The sequence below is a fragment of the Kogia breviceps genome, chromosome 4 (genome assembly GCF_026419965.1).
Source record: "Kogia breviceps isolate mKogBre1 chromosome 4, mKogBre1 haplotype 1, whole genome shotgun sequence".
In the NCBI taxonomy this organism is placed as follows: domain Eukaryota; kingdom Metazoa; phylum Chordata; class Mammalia; order Artiodactyla; family Physeteridae; genus Kogia; species Kogia breviceps.
The window spans coordinates 35,735,181-35,757,854 of NC_081313.1; the positions used below are offsets into that span (position 1 = coordinate 35,735,181).

Sequence of the window (22,674 nt, forward strand, 5' to 3'; positions counted from 1 at the left end):
TGAGTATAACTGTTTTACAGTAGTGTGTTAGTTTCTCTTTTACAACAAAGTGAATCAGTTATACATATACATATGTTCCCATAACTCTTCCCTCTTTTGTCACCCTCCCTCCCACCCTCCCTATCCCACCCCTCTAGGTGGTCACTAAGTACAGAGGTGAACTCCCTGTGCTATGCTGTAGCTTCCCACTAGCTATCTAATTTACATTTGGTAGTGTGTATATGTCCCTGCCACTCTCTCACATCGTCACAGCTTACCCTTCCCCCTCCCCATATCCTCAAGTCCATGCTCTAGTAGGTCTGTGTTTTATTCCCTCCTACCACTAATCTCTTCATGACATTTTTTTTTTTTTAGATTCCATATATATGTGTTAGCATACGGTATTTGTTTTTGTCCTTCTGACTTACTTCACTCTGTATGACAGATTCCAGGTCTATCCACCTCATTACAAATAACTCAGTTTCATTTCTTTTTATGGCTGAGTAATATTCCATTGTATATATGATGTTCCCGTATCTCTTCTCTCTTGCGTCTCCCTCCCTCCCACCCTCCCTATCCCACCCCTCTAGGTGGTCACAAAGCACTGAGCTCATCTCCCTGTGCTATTTTCCTGCTTCCCACTAGCTATTTTACATTTACTTACAGTATATATAAGTCCATGCTGCTCTCTCACTTCGTCCCAGCTTACCCTTCCCCCTCCCCGTGTCCTCAAGTCCATTCTCTAGTAGGTCTGTGTCTTTCTTCCCTGCCTTTTGAAGTCCTCCTGAGCTCAGTAGTTTCTCCAGAGTTCCTGCCGTCTCCTGCTCCGTAGTAAACACTCTTTTTTCATGCATTCATAGCATTTGCTCGTGCCTCAAATTCCAGTAGTTCTCAGTCTCACTGCCCTTTAGTTGCCCTGGCTCATCTCTGCTACGAGGCTACTTACCAGGGAGCCTTGTGTACAGCTGGGGCTCAGCAGATGTTCCTGAGCTAATGTGGGTTCCTTCCTTAGTTCTCAGTTGGTACAACCCCTTTTATTTTTCCGGTGCTATGCAAGGAAAGAAAGAGCACTCTTGGATAGGAATACTGCAGAGGCTAATTTAAGACTGGGAAGCTAGCTTTCTTAAATTTTCAAAAGTAGGACACTTGCCACGTTTGCAGTTTGAGGTGTTGAGCTAGGCCTCTCAGGAGATAGAATTAGGAAGTAGTGGGAAGGTCTGTTCAGGAGTTAGAAAGTGTCCTATCAGCCAGCAGGGAAGATATTCATTGTTTGATTATAAATTATGATCCCTTAGGCCACATATCCTTGGACCTCTTTTTAGGTATGATCCAGATTAGGGTAACAGTCCTTTTTATTTTTATCTATATCGGATAGCATCTGTAGGATACACCCATCAAAGGAGCTTTGTGGCAATTTTGCATGACTCTGGAGAATTGGGAGGGGGTGTTTTCCCTTGATATACAAGGGCCTTACACATATGAGACCAAACCGGAGGGATCTCACAGTCTCCTGGAAAATCAACATTGGTTCTCCATTGGATGCTGCCTGTCTCTTTGAAGCTTTCATATGGAGTAGAAATATAGTACAAAAGAGTAACTTTCCATAGTAATTTTCACACTTGTTCTTTTAGGCAAGAGAATAATTGATACGGCAGTATACTCTTCGTTTGTGAAATTCCACAGAGATAATATTGTTTTGATGACTACACAAGGTCTTTCCCTAAAGTAAAGCTTTATTTTTCAGATTGTTCTTTTCATTCTGTAAACATTGTGGTCTTACAGGACAGTGATAGATCAGGGATTTTCAACTTTTTTTGAATTATTTAACTTTCTTTTACGGAGTAATCTGATTCATCTACCATCCTCTCCTCCTTTAAATGCGTTGTATGATTGTATGGAATTTTAAAATATTTCTTGTACAGAGTTTTCATTTGTTTTGAGAATTTTGAAAGACAGAGAAAAATACTTAAATGTTGCAACATCAAGGGTTGGTAATCACAGGCTGTCTGTACACCTCTTGGTAGCTTTCAACAGAGACAGGGCAACTTGTCATCAAGAGGAAGATGCCAAAACTGTGGAGTTTTCCTTCGTCATTTATCAATCTTGACTAGCTAGAGTGTGTTTGAGCACATTTAGTGAGCGACTGGGCCGAATTTAACAAATGTCCTGGTAGGAAGATTTATGGCACAGAATTACCTTCTGGTTTGGTCTGTTATTTCTCCCAAAGTATGTTGCAAGATTGGAAAGCACTGTGCTTCCCTCCGTGGCAGTCTCTGAGTTGAAAAGGATTGGGAGGCTGAGGCTGTCCTGTCTCTGGTGAAACAGCACCCGATAGATAGAGTTACAGCTACAACCAGCACTTTCCACCATGGGCATTGCTGTTCTTCCTTATTTCCACTTTCTGTATACCTTCTTATGTCTCAGTATTAGGACGGTCTAGATGCTAAAACAAATTCATGCAAAAGCTCAGACATTATAGAAATTTACTTCTCGCTCAGTTAACAGTACTAGGTGGTTGACACATTGGGGGGCAGCGCTCTTTCAGGCGGTCCTCTGGGGACTCAGGTGCCACAGTGTTGCCGTCAGTGCTGCAAGGCTGTGAAGGTCACTCAGGTCACTTCCAGCCAGCTAGAAGTAAAGGGCCATGGAGGAGTGAGCATGAGATGCCCATAAGTGGTACACACCACCCCTGCTCACATTTCTTCTGCTAAAGACCTAGTCACGTGGCCAAACCTAACTGTGAAGGAAGCTGGGAATTGTTGTCTAACTGTGCCCCCAGGAATAAGAGAACATTGTATTAGTATGCTAAGGGTGCCGTAACAAAATCTCACAGACTGGGGAGCCTAAACGACAGAAATTTATTTCCTCACAGTCTGGAGCCTAGAAGTCCAAGATCAAGGTGTGGGCAGGTTTGGCTTCTTTTGAGGCTTCTCTCCTGGGCTTGTAGAGGGCCGTGTCCTCACATGGTCTTGGTGTCTTTTTTGTGTCCACATTTTCTCTTGTTTTAAGGGTACCAGTCAGATTGGATTAGGGCCCACCCTGATGGCCTCATTTCATGTGATCATCTCTTTAAAGACTCTTTCTCCAAATATAGTCTTATTCTGAGTTACCGGGGGTTAGGGTTTCAACATGTGAATTTTTCTGGGGACACAATTCAGCCCCTAACAAATGTGGATTTTGATGAGGAGCTAAAAGCTTCTTTCCTCTTCCCCAGTTTTAATTTTATCTGCTTATGTTTAATCCCTTCTTTGGCAATCAGATCATGGATTTAGAACCAGATAGAGTAGATTCAAATTCCAGTTCCACTGCTTAACAGCTGTGGCTCTCTGAACCTCAGATTCCTCATTTCTGAAAAGGAGGTAAACCTTTTTATCTTGCAGAGTTGTTTTGAGGACTACACAAAGAAAAAAGCCCAGTGTAGGGCCTGGCACATAGAGCATTAGCATAATCACCTTTCTTCCACTGGTGATGCTTGGTCTTGCAAATGGTATCCAGACTGAAAAGCTTATTGACTGTTGCAATAGAAAGTCCAGACATTCTTGAGCATTATGTGGCATGTCAAAGATGTTCTCTGAAATCATCAGGCTTATGGACATACTTATGAAGTTACAGAAGCATTGCCATTAGATGGCAATCTAACATGGATTTCGCTTTGGAAAACCCTGGCTTAACTTGCTTTTTATCTGACTTTTCTGAAGATATCCATTTCATTAAGGCTTTGTTGTCAATCTCATTCTGACCTAAGGTTTTTTTTTTTTTTAATTTTGGCTGCGTTGGGTCTTTGTTGCTGCGCATGGGCTTTCTCTAGTTGCGGTGAGCAGGGGCTACTCTTTGTTGTGGTGCATGTGTTCTCATTGCGGTGGCTTCTCGTTGCAGAGCACAGGCTCTAGGCATGTGGGCTTCAGTAGTTGTGGCACACAGGCTCAGTAGTTGTGGCTCACAGGCTCTAGAGCGCAGGCTCAGTCATTGTGGCGCATGGGCTTAGTTGCTTCCTGGCATGTGGGATCTTCCTGGACTAGGGATCGAACCGGTGTCTCCTGCATTGGCAGGCGGATTCGTGTGTGTGTGTGTGTGTGTGTGTGTGTGTGTGTGTGTGTGTTACGCGGGCCTCTCACTGTTGTGGCCTCTCCCGTTCCGGAGCACAGGCTCCGGACGCACAGACTCAGCGGCCATGGCTCACGGGCCCAGCTGCTCCGTGGCATGTGGGATCTTCCCAGACTGGGGCACGAACCCGTGTCCCCTGCATAGGCAGGCGGACCCTCAACCACTGTGCCACCAGGGGAGCCCTGTTTATTTATTTTTATAAAAATAGTATGTGACTTTTGTTGGAAATGCAGTCAGGTACAAAGTGGAAAATAAAGATCATTTGTGATACTTCTACTCAGTGAAAAATACTCTTAACATTTTACCATTTTCTTTCAGCCTTTTTTCCATGAATTTTTATCATGTTAGATGAAGATAAAATATCTTTCTTACTTTCTCCACTTAATATTATTATTATTTTTAACATCTCTATTGGAGTATAATTGCTTTACAATGGTGTGTTAGTTTCTGCTTTACAACAAAGTGAATCAGTTATACATATACATATGTTCCCATATCTCTTCCCTCTTGTGCACTTAATATTATTATATCATAAGTTTTCTCTCTTCACATAAGTCATTAAGAACTCTTCACAAATATATTTTAATGGTTTTGTGGAATTTTCTTGTTTGAATGTGCTGTATTTTATTTAACTGTTCTCCCAAAGTTAACCTTTTCATTTATTTCCAGTTTTTGTCAATTAAAAATAATGTTCTAACATTTTTTTTCTGCTTTATTCTTGTATCTGTATTTTCATTTATTTCTCTAGGATTAATCAAACCTTACAAGTAGAATTACCGGATGAACGAATGTCAATATTTTTGGCTTGTTGATACACACTTGATCTACTATGCTTTGTTGAAAGATTATAGAGTTCATAATCTCATTAGTAGATTTTCCAGCTAATTGTTTCATTTCAGAAGTATTTGGATTTTGTTGACTTTCAGTTTGAGGGCAAAAATGTATCTCACTCTTTGTACTCACATTTCTTTCAGTCTTACTGAGGGTGAACTTTTTTCATTTGGTTGTTACTGTTCTCTTTGAATTGGCCATTTGTATTTGCTGTTCATTTATGCATTAGGATCTTAGTGTTTTGTTTTTATTTAAATTTCTGTGAGATTTTTATATTAATTTTTTGTCATGTTTATTTTTTTTTGAGGATGGTAATACATACCTTTTTCATATTAAGCCTATTGACATTTTCCTTTGTAACTTTTCCCATTGCTGTAAATTTAGGAAGTACTTTTCAATCCAAAGACAGGAGAGATATTCACCAAGTTTTTCCTTTTTTTTCTTTTCTTTATGGGTTGATTTTTATCTTTTATAATTAATTCTGACCGATAGAGTTCAGAGTTTAGTTTGAAGTAAGATATTAGGTTTGGGTAGTTTTTTCCCCCAAAACCTAGCTAATCATCTTATTCCTTTTGATCCTTCCATTTTGTGATGCCACACTTACCTTACATTACATTTTTATCATGGTAGGGCATCAGGGTAAGATAGTATTTTGAAATTTCCTTCTCAGTCTTTCCCTCCCTTGACCTAATCTTTTGAGGGTTTGCTCATTTGGAACTTTATGTGCTACTCTGCTCCTCTTTTGGCTCCCTTTCTTCCCCTCTTCTGTTTTTAATTTGCATTTCTGCACTTTTCAGAATTTTCAAAAAATTAATCCACATGTGATTTCTTAAAGGCAGCTGCACTGTTACATTCATCATTGTATTCCCTGTAGCCCTTATTGAATTTTAAAAAGTATAACATTAAAACAAGCTCTTCTAGAACACTTGGGAGATAAGAAAAAGCACAAAGAAGGAAATAAATTATTTTTAGTCTTACTACTCAAAGACATCCTGATATTGTTAAACATTATACTCTATAGAATTTGCTAGGAACTATATAGTATATGTAATATTTTTTTTTGTGTGTATATATCTATATACACACACACACACATACTTGAAACATTCATATATATGTATATGTAAATTTTTGTTTACTGAATGGGAATGTCCTATACATACTGTTTTGTTGTGTGCTTTTACTTGTAATAATTCCATGTCTTTTAAACATTCCTCTGTAACTTAAGTATATTTTTTTAACTTACCCTCCAGTTATTTGGCTATGTACTAAGTAAAATACTGTTATGTGAAAGAAAATGCTATCCTTTCAAAAGTGGTTGAATTTCAGAGTGATAATATGGACGGAACACCTGTTATCTCTGTTATGACACAAATGTGTGTGTGTGTGTGTGTGTGTGTGTGTGTGTGTATTTAAAGTTGTGTCAGCCACTGCAAAATTGTTTTGTGAAGGTTGAATAAGTAAAGTCAAAGAAGAGAAATAGGTGGTACATCAGATGTTTTCTAGGGAGCCTAAATGGTTTTGGCGACTTGACGTCTTATAAAGTGGGCAGCATTACAGATGCAGGGTCTGATCTGTAGCTATAGATATCTCAGAAGGAAGAAGGAATCCAGAATTTCTAGGGCAGGAGAAATTAGTTAGATGCCAAATCAAATTTGTGAGGTTGATGGTCGTGAAGTTGGTGTGGTTAGAATTCAAAGGGGTTGCACCTGGATCCAAATTGGTTCTAGCCAAAAGAGTAGCTTAAGGCACATCAACCTAAGACTGGAGGGTACAAGTAAGGTGGGAGGAAAGGCTTTGACAAACGAGAGTCTGGTTAATAACGAAGAGGCTCTGGACAGGGGCTGGGGGTGGGTGGTGATGACAGTAAATACCTGCAAAGTACAGGTTAGCCCTTTAAATTTGCCACTTTATGTGGATGCAGCCACGTCATCCAGAGCTTTAAATCACTGCCATGCTGGTCGGCATGACCTTTATTTTGGGACGAGTCCTCAGATGTATGTTGTTTGCATCCCCAAGTTCTCATGCTCGAGTAAAGTTTAAGAATTCAAGATACCTTTAGTGGACTACAGTGCGGGAGGGTAGAGGAAAGGAATACGTAATTCCAGAGAATTTTGAGAAGTGGAGAAACTACCAGGACTAAAGGGTGTTGTTTTTGGGAAAAGATCTCCTCATTCTTACTCTTCTTCATGGAGACTCAGAAGAGAGAACCAGAGCTTCTCTAACAAACCCTTGTGGCTGGAGCAGGTGGTCCAGTGGGGCAGTAGTGAGAAGAAATGCTAAGAAGAGTGCTTCAGCTCGGGGAGAAAGGCCTTGGGTAATAGGAGGCTTAGGAGTTGGGCTTGATCTTGGAAGTATAAGGTTTGCATTGAGAAAGGAGGTACACCCACGTGTATCTTTACAACTTTTTTTTTCACATGTGCTACCAGAAAAGGTTATTTTTCTTTTTTGAATCATATATATTCCAGTCAAGTAGATTGAAAAGCAGATTATTATCATGCAGATTTTACTTTGAATTGATTTCCATGTATAAAACTGACAGTGCTTTTACTAAAATTCTGTAGACACAGAGTTGAAAACTTTCGAAAGAAGAAAAAAAGATAATTAGGCTATTAATTCTCTGCTTTCCTGTGGCCAGTCTCACAAGTTTATTTCCTTTTTCTTTCAGCTTAGATATTTACACTGTTTTATGAAACTTGAACAAGATATTATACCCACAGTGTTGGACCCCTGTTGAACATATTAATTTATGTTAGCTTGAAAAATCCTTATGTTTGGTGCTTTATCCTCTATGTAAGAATTAGTAAACGATTTATTATAAAATGTGAAGTATCTCACGAGGGGCAGGCTCCATAAGAACATGGATCTTTTCTGTTTATCTACCAGTAAATTCCCAGCCCCAGGCATGGAGCCTGACTCACCAGAGGTGCAGAATAAATAGTTGTTGAGTGGGAATAAAAATGTATAAGTGGTTCCTAAGATTTTTTTGGAGTTGTGGTATCCTACTGTTTTCATTTTGTGGCACTTCCCTGTCTCTCCTCGAAGTTATCCTGTGTTAAATTAAGGTAGATTAATATAGCATGCGGGAAAATCTGGTGACATTGGTTAAGATGATTGGAAATACTGTATTTTGTAATTCATAGATTACTATTGAATGTTTCCTTGACATTTGTGATCTTTATGAATCGTCCAATTTGGGTGCACATAGTTTCCTTACTGGCTTATTTATTATGTATTTTTTAAAAAACAGGCAAAATGTTGATCTCTTCATGAGTGGTACTGAGTGTAAACCAGTTGGGAAGAGCAGTGCTAGCTGAAATTTCCATGCTTAGCAAATGACAAGCCTTGCTCTCTGGCTAAGCGGCTCCCTCCCACCCACTGGCTTTGCAGTTCACACTCATCCTATTTCTTCCTTAGGAGACTGACCAGTCTCACCTGTGTTATGAACTTTAGGGGGTCTCTTTGAAAGAGTTAAATTTTCAGATGTTAAATTCCTGGGTACCCAGAGACTACTGTAATAATTAGAATATAAAGTTTTAAGAGATTACCATGTAATTTGTACTGTTTTCTTTGGTTTTATTAGGTAAAAAAGCTCCCGTTTTGTTTAATAAAGAAATGATCGAGTCCATGAAGGAAGGTTCAGTTGTTGTGGATTTAGCTGCTGAGGCTGGCGGAAACTTTGAAACCACCAAGCCAGGAGAGCTTTATGTTCATAAGGTACAGCACAAAGCTTCCTCTATCTATGAACCTGTTCTTATATCTTTAGTGATTTGTGAGAGGGTGTTTATTGCTTTAAATATTTAGAGAAACTGAGGCCTGAAATTTTCTAAACTTAAAAATAGTCACATTTAAAGCTCCTCTGGAAATATGTATTTGTGAGTGTGTGTGTATATTTATAAAGATTTGTAATTTCAGAACTTAGCCTTGACTGAGAACTGTCCTAGAAAGAATATGGGCATTTAGTAACAGACCTTTCTGACTGTATTTTTGTTTGTTTAGGGGATTACTCACATAGGCTACACAGACCTTCCCAGCCGAATGGCCACTCAGGCCAGCACCCTGTATTCCAACAACATCACCAAGCTCCTGAAGGCCATCAGCTCTGACAAAGACAATTTTTATTTTGAAGTGAAAGATGACTTTGACTTTGGTACAATGGGTCACGTCATTAGAGGAACTGTAGTGATGAAGGTAAGTCAAGAGATCTGTTTCTCCTGTGTTTTCATTATACATTTGTTTTAGGATTTTTGTTTATGGAACAGTCCTATTTTGGAATTGGGATATATTCTAATAAAGTATCGATGTGTTGGGTTTATAGCAATAAAAATTGTTTAAAAATGTAGAACAGTTTAAAGAAAAATGTTGCAAGATTTATATACATGTGTGACTCACCTAAAATATGCATTGCTTTTGAAAATCAGAAAGAAAAAAACAGACAAAAAACCCGGAATTGAATAAAGTAAAAATTAAATATCCCCCCCCCACCTATCTGCTTTTAAGTTTGTTCTGTATTTTTCCTTATATGTTTTATACACATACTAATTGTACATCTATGTGTGTATGCATGACACAGACATTATATATTTATATACATGTGTGTTATATATTTATATAGTGATATTATAAAGTATGTGAATTTCTATATTTATTTAAAATTATTTTTCAAAGAAGAGTTTTTCCCCAACACTGAATTGACTGAATGCTGGATTGACTTTAAAAAGTGCTATTTTTCTAATTTCTGTTAGGATGGCGAAGTGATCTTCCCCGCTCCTACACCGAAAAATATTCCTCAAGGTGCCCCAGTAAAACAGAGGACAGTGGCTGAGCTGGAGGCTGAAAAAGCAGCTACTGTCACACCCTTCAGGAAGACGATGACATCAGCTTCTGTATATACAGCAGGTGAGGGTCCCATCTATGAAGATTTAGTCCAAATTCTTTTAATTTTGTGAGTAATATATTAATTGTCAAAATTAGTAAATGAAATGCTGTTGTCCTTTGTTGAATTCCACCAGGACTTGGGTCTGTTAGAAGCAATTTTCACATACGTGTCATCTGTCCCACCTCTGTGGACGTGGAGACTGCATTGTGTACCCTCAGAGATGCAGGCACTGGGATAAATGCTGGATTGAATGAGTGTGAATAATACATGGGCTGTTAATACTTTTCTTTTATAGAAAACATTTAAAATATAATCGTTAATATTTTTATATATATCAAATATAATGAGTATCGATGTATGTCAGATTGTGTTGGTGTTAAGTGCATGTAAATGTGGTTATTGGTTTATTTTTTCTGGTTTATAAAACATCACTGGTGATTATCTGCACCTCTGGGTAAGACTGGGGAAGCAAATATTTGCATTGAAGAATAAACAGTAAGTTATTCACCTAGTAAAAAAAAATTCAATTTTTAAAATTTTCTCTTTCTTTACAATTTAACATAGATTCTTTGTTTTCTAATTCACCTTCATGAAGGCAGTAAAGAATTATCGTAAAATAATGATAAATATTCATTCTGGCTATGAACTGTTAGAGTCTGAAATATGGATATTTGATTTTAAATTGGTTTCTGTCTCATGGAATGAAAATGTTTAGATTTGCTTAGAGCCAAAATAAAAACAAAACAAAAGCAAACTATAAAGAATAAGGACCAGTACAAAGCACACAGAATTCTTGTAGCCTCAGCATTCTCCAAATTCCCATGTGAGTCCAGATGTTTTAAAGCTAAATATGTAACTCTCCTTGAATAAAAGAGCAAGTCTCAGCAAAATGACTGAAAAAGCCTTTAGTTGCGAACATTGTGAATAGATGGAGCAGTGTCCCTATTTGCTCTTACTTGTTAAAAAAAAAGAAACCATGGAGAGTATTGTCAGCAGGGTTGTAAATTTCCATTTCTCTTTACAATTCATAAGGAAATGTAGTGAGGCATGAATGATGATTTATTTTTCTAGGTTTCTCCTGTTCATTGAGTCAAGGTTCATTGCATTTTAATAGATATGACATTGGCATATTCCAGTGAATAAAAGGATGGCCTTATATTTATTTTTCTGTACCCTAAAACTTCTTCCTTTATAATGAAACCAAGTGTTTTTCTTGTGTATATGTTAGGAATCTATTTGACTAGCATTCTTCAAAGAATGTGATTTGCTTTTTTTCCCTTTTCTTTTTTTCTCTGTTTTTCTTTTCTTTTTCCTCTGTTATACAAACTAAATATAGCACATTTGACATTACTGAACATATTATAGAAAAGGCTTTAGTTTATTAAATAGTTAATAAGAAAACCTGGGGCTTCCCTGGTGGCACAGTGGTTAAGAATCCGCCTGCCAATGCAGGGGACACAGGTTCGATCCATGTCCGGGAAGATCCCACATGCTGCGGAGCAACTAAACCCGCGTACCACAACTACTGAGCCTGCTCTCTAGAGCCCACAAGCCGCAACTACTGAGCCTGTGCGCCACAACTACTGAAGCCCACGTGCCTAGAGCCCGTGCTCCGCAACAAGAGAAGTCACTGCAATGAGAAGCCCACGCTCCGCAACAAAGAGTAGGCCCTGTTCACCGCAACTAGAGAAAGCCCTCACGCAGCAACAAAAACACAACGCAGCCAAAAATAAATAAATTAAATAAATAAGTTTATTAAGAAAAAAAGAAAAGAAAACCTTCAGAGGTGGGATTTCTACCTTAGACGCCCAACACAGTTGACTGCAGGTTATGGTAATTTTGTGCTTCTGAACTAGTGTGGGCATTTAATGAGTGCTAAGCATTGTGCTAAAACACTTCACGTGGCTTAGCTCATTTATTCCTTTACTTAGTAAAGTGGGCATATTATTATTTTCTTTTTCCAGATGAAGACAGAGAGGGTTAGTGATTTTACAGATGAGGGTACTGGAGCACAGAGAGGTTAAGTAACTTGCCTGAGATCACACAGCTGACAAGCAGTAGAGCCAGGATTTGAGCCAGGCAGTCTGGCTTAAGAAAACACGTCCTTAAATATAACCCTGCACAGCCCTTCTCTGATGTTTAACTGAAACACAAAACAATATTCTGTCTAACTCTCCCTCCAGATGGTTAACAGGCCATCCATTGGAACCCTGGAAATCTTGTATGTGGGTAGGAAAATAAAAATTAAAACTACAGAGACTTCCCTGGTGGTCCAGTGGTTAAGACTGCGTGCTTCCACTGCAGGGGGCACTGGTTCAGTCCCTGGTTGGGGAACTAAAATCTCACATGCTGTGTGGGGCACTGAAAAAAATTAAAAATTAAAAAAAAATTTAAAACTACAGTCTTATTGACTGATGTAAAGTAAAATGAATGTCAACTGCTAATGTTCCAGCTATGCCACTTATAAAGAAATAGTTTATACCAAGGGATAAAAGTACCTTATTCAAAAAAGTTAAATTCCAGCTTCGTGGTCACCCATTATCATTTGGTTTTCACTGACCACTAGGTAACCCTTTCCTCTGTTGCAGAACAGCCATCCACATGTTTGCTATTAGGAAAGGCGATAATTAAAGATGTATGTTGAGAGCTGACTGTTTGTATTCTGCACATTCTTAATTTAATTCGTATTTTTTTTTCTTTTCTTTGTAAAATCCTGTTTGCTGACTTAGTGTTGAGGCTGGAGCTGACTGCACTGGCCAGCAGTCCAGTCCAGATTCAGGAGCAATTGCAAAACTTCTGTCCCTGGTGGGTGGAAGCCATATGTTCTGGGGAGGTGCTGGAGTGAATGAAATCCTTCCTACTCTCTTAAAATCCTTCTTCCTCAGCCAAATCTGAGAATGACATGAACTTGGCCTCACAGAAGTCTGTCTTATAAAGGTTGTGTGTTGCCCAAGTAGAAAATGCTTTGGTAGATCCTTTATAGGCCTATAATTCTGGAATAAAAACACTTGTATAAACACATGTGGCACTGTCAGTGAAAGTTAAAACGGGGAAGAGGACAAGTTATACAGAGGAAAATGTGCAAATTGTTATTAAGGTGACTCATAAATTTTACTAGATGTTTAAAATTTATTTTATTTTGGGGAGTGGTGGTCAGGAAGTTGAATTTTGTTCGCAATACCTTTAACTCCCTTTCACCACCCCCCTTTCCAGTCATGGAACATCTCAAAAAAAATCTCATTATTGGCAAGGGTGTGGAATTTTAAAGCATTGACTGTCCCACGTTTGTGTGTGGGTCGTGTGTGCTTTTAATCCTCCCAAGATAATTGGATGTGAACTCACACTCTTTCCTCTCTTTCTCCAGGTCTCACTGGGATACTGGGTTTGGGCATTGCGGCTCCCAATTTAGCCTTTTCCCAGATGGTGACCACTTTTGGCTTGGCTGGCATTGTGGGCTACCACACTGTCTGGGGAGTGACCCCCGCTCTCCACTCACCACTGATGTCTGTGACTAATGCAATCTCAGGTTTGTTCGCCTCTTGTTTTCCCTCAATTTAGGTTTTCAAGGGCTTATTCAACTCTAGGAGTGCTTTCCATGAGGTTTATAAAGTCTGTGTTTTCCAAATTGTAGGGCTTGGCATCTTGGTGGTTGCGGTGACTCGGGCTCCCAGAGGGTGCAGAGGTGGGGTTGGAAATGAGAGGCCAGTGGAGTGTGTCATACCTTTGGGCTGCTTCCATTGCAAGCAGTGCAGGGCTACTGTTCCTTCTTTCAGTTATGGTTTCCTTTAAAGAAGGGATTCCTCTGATAAAATTTGGAGGAAACAGTGTTTCACAGCAGCAGCATGGTCCATGCAGAGTCCACACAGCTATGTGGAGAGATGTGGGAGCTGCTCTGGCTTGGAAACCTCATGGCCCCAGTGGGCATCTCTTGCACAGGCATGGCCGTCAGGATCTCCACCGGGAACAGGTCCAATTCCAAGAAGTACTATGCTCAGGAAAGCCCAAAGCTATGGGCTTTCACTATCATGTATTTATAGTTCATGCATAGTATTTTCCAGTTGTGTAACCACCAGAGGTCCCTTTGCACCATAAACAAGGTTGTCTAATAACATTGTTGATTTATATCTTTATCGGGGGAACAGAGCTAGCAAGTAAAGGTTAAAATTCTTATGCAAAAGGAGAAAATGTTTTGGTAACTCTTTGCCCACAAAAGTACTTCAGTGAGAATGTGTGTGAGAGCTTTCTCCTTTATGATGCATGTGCCTGGGAGGTCTTTCAGCTATGACATTTGATCTGGCAGCATGACTGTTAGCTACTGTTTACTATATCCATGCTTTCTTCCCAGGGCTGACCGCAGTTGGTGGGTTGGTGCTGATGGGAGGACATTTGTATCCTTCCACAACTTCTCAGGGCCTTGCTGCTCTTGCTGCATTCATATCCTCAGTCAACATTGCAGGTATGAGGACGGTGAAAGAACCCAGAGGGCGATTTTTAGTGGAGGCACGAGAAGCAAATATAAATCAATATAAAACAAACATTCTGATTTTAAGAATTTAATCATGCCTCTAAAAAATGTTTCACTCAGATTATAAATGCTCTGTGTGAAGGAAAATTAGTTATTTTGCCCATTGGTAAGTTTTAGAAACTATTTGATAAGAGAACACCCGTCCCCCTGAATGCCCCAAAGTTTAGCTACAATGCTTACAGGTTAACTGGAAAGTTATTTAATGCATAGCTTTGAATTAAGCTGACTTAGAGCTGTCACCATAGCATCTTTAAATGGGTATAATTTTAGATAAAACTTTAGCCTTTTGCCTTATCCTGGCCTATGTTCCTGGAAACTGAAAGCCTAGCACATCACTTGTATATGAAACTCAGTCGATGATATTTTGTAGCTATAAATTCTTTAATATGTCCAAACAGACCTGGTGCCAGCTGATATGGTATTTTTTTTTTATCACTTATTATAGGGTTTAACAAACAGAATAACCTTTTAGAAGAAAAACACTGGCCTTTGATCTTTTGCATTCCCGAACTGTTTGAATGGCTGTTTATTTTTAGTCAGGCAGAAATAGTTGGTTTTTCTTCCTAAATGTATTAAGGGTTCCTCCCTTCAATGTAACTGGCTTGAGTAATAGAATAACTTCTAATTTCAAGGTTCTAAAATGTTACTTAAAATGATATTTATTCCTAGATGATAAAGATGTGCTTAAAATAGAAAAATTGTAGCCCTTTAAAAATTATGTTGCTCAATGAGATACCTCTTTCTGTTTTATATTTACTTTGATAAGGTGGCTTTCTGGTGACTCAGAGAATGCTGGACATGTTCAAACGTCCCACCGACCCCCCAGAATACAATTACCTGTATCTGCTTCCTGCTGGTACCTTTGTTGGAGGATATTTAGCTGCCCTCTACAGTGGTTATAATATTGAACAAGTAAGAGTCTCTCTCTTTTTTTTTTTTTTTTTTGGCGGTACGCGGGCCCCTCTCTGTTGTGGCCTCTCCCGTTGCGGAGCACAGGCTCCGGACGCGCAGGCTCAGTGGCCACGGCTCACGGGCCCAGCCACCCGGCAGCATGTGGGATCTTCCCGGACCGGGGCACGAACCCGTGTCCCCTGCATCGGCAGGTGGACTCTCAACTACTGCGCCACCAGGGAAGCCCGAGTCTCTTTTGAAAGCTTTTATTTTTGTACTGTGTCTTTATCCCAAGTAGACTTAACATTATCATTACCAAAATTCAAATTCTGTCAAGCAAATATGACAATAACTTTTGAAACATCTTGGTCAAATAGAGCATTCTCATCCTCTAAGAATTAGGACCTTGGATTCTAGAGACAGATTTGCCTGCTAAGTCTGCAAGGATGGGTTTACCTGTTTGTCCCTAAGTTTTTCCACATGTAGAAAGAGGCAAGAAGTTTATTAGTACCCTTTTTACGTATCTGGCTGGATTGTTGTAGGGATACAATGAAATAATCAGTAAAAAGTTGAAAAAAATTTTTATTATTAGATATTATTAGTCCTTTTCTTACTTACCTTCTTCCCCTGTGGATCCAGGAGATGTTATGCCAGTGCATTTTAAAAAGCTAATTTAAAAATGCATGCTGTATAGAGAAACAAATAATCAAGTTGAACTTTGAAAGTTCCATGTCTAAATATAATTTATAATAGAGACTCAACTTTGTTCCAAACTCAGTCATACCTTTCTTTTCAATGACTATTTCAGCCTCTCTGACAGCTGAAAAATCATGTCTCCTTTGGTTTCTGCTGTTTCTAACATGTAGTATTTGTTGAATGAACACAATCTTTTTTGAGAAGAGTTAGAACAGTGAGTCAGGGAGACTTATGTCTGCATCCCGTATTTGCTATTTACTGATCGTTTGCCCTTAGAAAAATTATGTAGCCTCTTTAAGCATTAGTTTTCTCTTTTATAAAATGAGGATGATGATTCTTTCCTCCTGTGACTCTCGTGAGACTGAGTTACAGCATAAGTAAAGTGTACAGCATGGTCTCTGGCACTTACAACCTCAGGGGTTGGCTCCCTTATAGCATTAGGTCAGGTCTAGATCCCATAATAACGCCATTTAAATGTAGGTACTTTTATATGCATTTGTATGCTATCAAGTCCAGAAGAAGCCAATGTACATAAATGGTATAATTGCAAGTACAATTTAAAGTATTTAATATGACAGTATCCTTAATGGATAGGAAATATACATTGAAATATTTTTAAAAAGAGCTCATATTGGTCCTTCTATTGTCTGAATTTAAAATTGTCCGTAGAGAATCATGTTTCCTCAAGACGAGTTCTCCTTAAGCTAGTAGATTGAAGGTTTTGATAATCTCTTTCTCTTCCCTTTCCTTTGAAAAGATTGTGTACCTGGGCTCCGGGCTGTGCTGTGTTGGTGCCCTGGCCGGGCTTTCCACCCAGGGAACTGCGCGTCTTGGCAATGCATTGGGCATGATTGGGGTGGCTGGAGGCCTGGCAGCCACGCTTGGAGGCCTAAAACCATGCCCAGAATTGTTGGCTCAGATGTCTGGAGCAATGGCTTTGGGCGGTACCATTGGTAAGCACTTGTGGGTTTCTGCCTTTGTGTAAGTCCATGCCCTTTGAACACCTGACGGCAGTTAGGCTCAGAGATTTAAGAATACTTTTTTAGGAGTAAGAACTTTTAAATTGCAATTCAGTTTCTGAATACACATATTTCTGTTTGAGGTCCATATTGATGAAGGAATTAAATTGCCTTAATGGAAGTTGCTTCAGTAAATATTCTTTTGGCAAAAAGTCATCACAGTTGGTGTAATTCTCATTCAGAAGTCAACGTTTTAAAACACTGAGTGATATCAACTGTGTCAAAAGAGTGGGCTGAGAAATGCCTTGTGCTTGGCTCTTGTCTTCCTTTATTGACTCTGTCCAGTTAGCTGATAACAGAACAGGCAATTGGAATACTTATATGTGTACTATCTATAGGCTCATCTTTTATTCTGCTGGGTATAAATAACAGCAGAAGATTCTGCTTCAGAGACCTGTTAAAAATGTGAAAAGCACGTGCCAGCAGAAAAAACACTCTTTTAGTCTTATTCAGTGGTGTGCTGGGGTTGGTTGTTAAATTTTCAAGAATTTTTCGAGCTGGTTATTAAACACAGCTATTATCAAAAGTTAAATTATATAAACTTAATATTAAATAAATTAGAAACAAAGGTAGTAATCCTAAACACTTATGACTTTCTAATGAATTCACTAGCTTTTATTATTCTGCTTTGGAGATTATCCATGTGTCTTGCGTCTGTGTGGTAGAAATACTATGTAATGATGGGCTTCTGTACATCTCTTCCTGAACCCATATTTAATGACATCATGTTGGTAGCTTGAGAGCAGCCATGGCACTTGTAGTTACACCATGGAAGTCAACGAATCTGTGTTTCATTTATTGTTTTGTTCATTGTCCAGACCTAATAAAGTGATGGAGAAAATATTAATAATGCAAGCTTAAACTTAAAAGTGTGTTTTGTCATTACACTTTGAATTGCGCAAAAAAATTGAGCAAATATTCTTCCAGTACTTGGAAACTGTTATCAGATTCAGCAAAATTGCCACTCACGTGGTTGACAGCGAGTGAAGTTCTTACATACATCTCGTTGTTTCACTCTCATCTTACTCGTTAGAGTAAACAAAAATCTCAACCAACATTCATGTGGGAACCACACTCATTCATCAGTTGCAAACACTAGGTTGGCCACATATACCAGAGTTTGGTAAGATTCTGTGAGTCAGTTGGCTATATGAAACTTACAGTAAAGAGTATTGTATATATTTTTATTGTTTGAAAATTGTGTGCTACATACATTTTTATGAGTACAAACTCATGTATGTATTTACACACGCACGTTTTTATTCTGAGGGGCTGGTGGTTAAATACTTACAAGCACAGCATTAGCTTTACATCTCCTTTTATACTTATCTGGGAAAGCTGTGCATCCTTTCCTGACAGTCTCCGGAAAAGCACTTGAAGGAAAATGCTTGTGCTGTAGGTTCATGGCAGGACAACCTTTAGGCATGACCTTTGCAAATGTTGTGAGCCCCAGTCCTTCTATTCCCCCTACCTGTAGCCAGGCAACTCCTTCAGAGTCTCCTGATTTGGTTGTTTACTACTCATATATTTGCATTTCATTACCTTTGGACTTGGCTCCCATCCACTCACCTGAAAACCTAGACCTTCTTCATAGTCCAACTGTGCCTTGTATGCTCAGGGACAAATGTTGGCTGATAGGGAAGAGAGCCTGGGTTATTCATGCAGTGGGGGGAATTTAAGGGGTTTAGTTGGAGCTTTAAGTAATCTGAAGACGCGTCCGTCCGGGAGAGCGTTCACAGGTTGTAAGGAACGTTGATGCTATGTGTTTGGGTTCTTTGGAGTTGGGCATTGGTGAGGTGTGTTGAAAGAACCTGCTATTTGAAAGGGTATTTAAGCCAGTGTTCTTGCCTGAATAGTCCCTGTAAGAGAATATTTTGCCAGGAAGCAGGTAAATACTTATTAATGACAATGATGAATAACCTTAAGAGGCCTTTTTAAAAATTGAGGTATAACTGACATATAATATTATACTAGTTTTAGATGTACATAATAATTTGATATTTATATATATAGATTGCAAAGTGACCACCACAATAAGTCTAGTTAACATTCGTCACCATACACAGTTAAAATTTTTTGTCTCGTGATGAGAACTTTTAAGATCTACTCTCTTAGCAACTTTCAAATATGCAATACAGCTTTATTAACTATAGTCACCATGCTGTACTTTCCATCTCCAGGACTATTTATTTTATAACGGGAAGTTTGTACCTTCTGACCCCCTTCACCCGTTTTGCCCACCCCCCGCCCCACCTCCTGCCTCTGGCAACCACCAATCTGTTCTCTGTATCTATGAGCTTGTTTCTTTGTTTTTTCAGATTCCACATATAAGTGAGATCCTATTGTATTTCTTTCTCTGTCTGACTTACTTCACTTAGCATAATGCCCTCAAGGTCCATTCATGTCAAGATTTCCTTTTTTTTTAATGGCTGAGTAATATTCAAGTGTGGTCTTTATTGGGTTGTTTCTCAAATGTCTGTCAAGTTTTAATTTGTCTTTGACTTTCACTTTCCAACAGGATTGACAATTGCGAAGCGCATCCAGATTTCTGATTTACCTCAGTTAGTTGCTGCTTTCCACAGTTTAGTGGGCTTGGCAGCTGTGCTTACGTGCATAGCTGAGTACATTGTAGAATATCCACATTTCGCTACGGATGCAGCAGCCAATCTTACCAAGACCGTGGCCTACCTCGGTACTTACATCGGTGGTGTCACGTTTAGTGGGTCTCTTGTTGCCTATGGAAAATTGCAGGGTAAGTGATTCAGTATAACATAGAGGTAAATATCTATTATTTAGGGTGTTTAGGGGTCCATTTTAATTTCAGAAAATAGCTTAGTAGTAGAACCTGTTAGGCGAAGAGTATGATACAATGAAAGTTTTTTTTCTCCATAAAGATGGCTTCCCTTTATTATTTATTTATTTATTTTTACATTAAAAATTTTTTTATTTTATATTGGAGTATAGTTGAGGCTTCCCTTTATTGATCCTTACAAATCTCACAAAGCTTTGAAGCCATGTCTTCTGCAGACAGCTAGTGAAGGAAACTAATGCACAGAAATTCACATAGAGGGACTAGTTGACATTTGATAATATGTATGAACAAAATAACGTCTTTATAATCCTTGGTCAGAGATGCCGGTGTAGCGTTCACAGAAATGATTTATACATTTTCCAGAATAGAGAGAGGCTTATTGAATAAATTTGTGTGATTAGTATACAGTACTTACTTTTAAAACAAATACACATTTTAGGGGGCTAGCCTGGCAGCTTTTGCTACCACTAAAGCCAATCATGAAAATAGAAGTGGAGGGGAAAACCTCACATAGCTGCTTTCAGTGTTTTCATGAAAAAGCAAGTCTCTAGAGAAACTAGTTTCTGATTTAAAAACCTGGTCTTGTCTCTCAGTAATCAAGTCATTAGAATTAAGTGCGGAACTTCCATGAAACTTAAAAATCACAAAAGAATTTAAAGCCTACGATATTCTTGTCTCACGCTTTGTCTTTATTATTTTATTTTTTTATGGAGCTTATATTCTTGGGGAGGAGACAGTCAAAAAGGAAGGTAAACCAAAAAATAAATAAAACAGTAGTGGCAACTTTTACAAAAGAAACAAAAAGGGGCTAAGAAAAGGAGAAGATGTACCATAAGTAAGATGTTAGTTCATGCTTTGTCTTTAGAACCAACTAGCAAACAAGGACCCTTTTCCCTTGGGCTCAGTTGATAGAATCAGAAAGGCTAATGTTCTAGGACTCTGTTTTGACATTTTCAATAAATAAAACAACACTTAACTTCTGTATTGGTCATACGGGGAAAAAAAAAATCACTTTTCATGATTCCATGACAAAGAGTAAGGAAATTGTTGTGCGATCAAAGTAAAGGACAATTAAGTCGAGCCCTACTTTTACTACTTCTATTAATATTCATGTGTAAGAACTCTAATTTACTTTTATGTTTCAGGAGCTGGTTATATAAAGTGATATTTTAAGTAGCATGTTTTTAATCCTAATGTTAAATTTTGGTGGTTTAGGGTTAAATGACACACACTTAAGAGTGTGTGTGTGTGAGGGAGTTTCTTGTGACACGTTCTAGGTTCTGATTCCCACATGCTTGGCCCTAGGTATCCTGAAATCCGCCCCTCTCCTGCTCCCTGGGAGGCACCTACTCAATGCTGGCCTGCTGGCTGCTAGCGTGGGTGGAATCATCCCGTTCATGATGGACCCCAGCTTCACCACTGGCATTACCTGTCTGGGCTCTGTGTCAGCTCTCTCTGCTGTCATGGTAAGAGGTCAGAGATGGAAAGCACATTCTTAGCGAGGAACTAAGTATTTTGTTAGGTTACAGTCCAATCTTCTTTCTATCTCTTCAAGACCCCTGATGGAATAAAAATGTTTCAAAATGCTGTTATGTATTCATCTTTGGAGAGTCTGGGAAATATAGAAAAGTGTAAGGAGAAAATTACTCTTTCTCTTCACTTACTGTCAGAGTTGTCACATGTGACATCTTTTTTGCTCTGGGGTCTTTTCACTGGATTAGTGTGTTGGTGAATAGGAATTTAAAAAGCCAAGGGTTTCATTTCTGTTCATTAGGTGCCTGCTGTGTGACAAGCCCTATAAAAGAAGTGTCAGAGAGTCCCTGCCCGTTAGGTGCTCTCACATTTGCTGGAAGCTCTGATACCAAATCAAATAATCGTATGAAATGAAATGCTTTTAATAAACCCTGTGTGTTCAGCGAGGGAGTACAACCTATCCTTTCAGGATAGGTTGGCCCTCCTCTTCTCTAGTTACTGCTTTAGTATATGGATACATACAGTATTCTTTAGGTGTCTGTATGTCACAGTTTAGCATTCTATTTATAGCAGTGTATGGTGCTGCTGTATATAGCTCTGTGCCATTCACTGATTACTTCATGTTTGTCTAGTATACTCTTAGTATATACTTTATAGACAAAGTTTATGTTTAAAAATTTTTAAATCATCTACAGTGCTTAGCACAAAGTTAGACATACAGTAATTGCTTAGTCACCCTAAACCCTATCCTCAGATTTTCAAGCTAGTAAGACTGGGCTTATATTTTAGTTCTAGCTGCTTCACTTGGCACCAACAGGACCCTCCTCATCAGCTAAAGTCATAAACACTGTGACATTTACTCAGTGCTGTTACTTTTTTCCAAGTGTAGACCCCTCTCCGATTTTTGCCTGCTCTTCATCACTACCTTTTAGGGATTTAGGGATTTTTTTGCACAGGGGTTGTGATTCAGTGTTCGCACTTGTTATATCTGTAGGAGAGTTGGTCCGATAGGGGGTCACTCGGTCATTACCAGGTGTGGAACTTACATTAATGGGAAAACCGGAATGATTACGAACCATGATGCTCAGTGTCAGAGGTTTCTTTCCATTGCATGAATTTTGAGTTCCGCTCTGGTTTTTGTGCTAGGGTGTGACTTTGACGGCTGCCATTGGGGGTGCTGACATGCCCGTGGTCATCACTGTGCTGAACAGCTATTCAGGCTGGGCCCTGTGTGCAGAGGGCTTCCTGCTCAACAACAGTCTGCTGACCGTCGTGGGTGCGCTCATCGGCTCCTCCGGTGCGATACTGTCCTACATCATGTGTGTGGTAAGGAAACAGCCAATGGAGGAAAAGGAAATGCTGTTCTGAAAATGAGGACCTGTTTGTCATTTCTTTTATTTGCAGTAAAAATGATTGTGTTGGTTCTTTTTCTCTCCAGCAGAAATATCAGTGTTTCGTTTGAATA

General features: G+C 39.0%; 1 protein-coding gene across 5 annotated transcripts in view; it reads left to right on the plus strand.

Annotated features, from left to right (window-relative positions):
- NNT (nicotinamide nucleotide transhydrogenase) overlaps positions 1-22,674 on the plus strand; it is a 93,148-nt gene that overhangs the window by 36,566 nt on the left and 33,908 nt on the right. For all 5 annotated transcript variants that reach the window (XM_059060879.2, XM_059060877.2, XM_059060878.2 and 2 more), the window contains 10 exons: positions 8,498-8,631; positions 8,914-9,105; positions 9,660-9,813; positions 13,158-13,319; positions 14,139-14,249; positions 15,085-15,230; positions 16,663-16,858; positions 19,443-19,676; positions 21,042-21,202; positions 22,356-22,535. In XM_059060879.2, the coding sequence (XP_058916862.1) occupies positions 8,498-8,631; positions 8,914-9,105; positions 9,660-9,813; positions 13,158-13,319; positions 14,139-14,249; positions 15,085-15,230; positions 16,663-16,858; positions 19,443-19,676; positions 21,042-21,202; positions 22,356-22,535 (1,670 nt within the window). The remainder of the gene's footprint in view (positions 1-8,497; positions 8,632-8,913; positions 9,106-9,659; positions 9,814-13,157; positions 13,320-14,138; positions 14,250-15,084; positions 15,231-16,662; positions 16,859-19,442; positions 19,677-21,041; positions 21,203-22,355; positions 22,536-22,674) is intronic.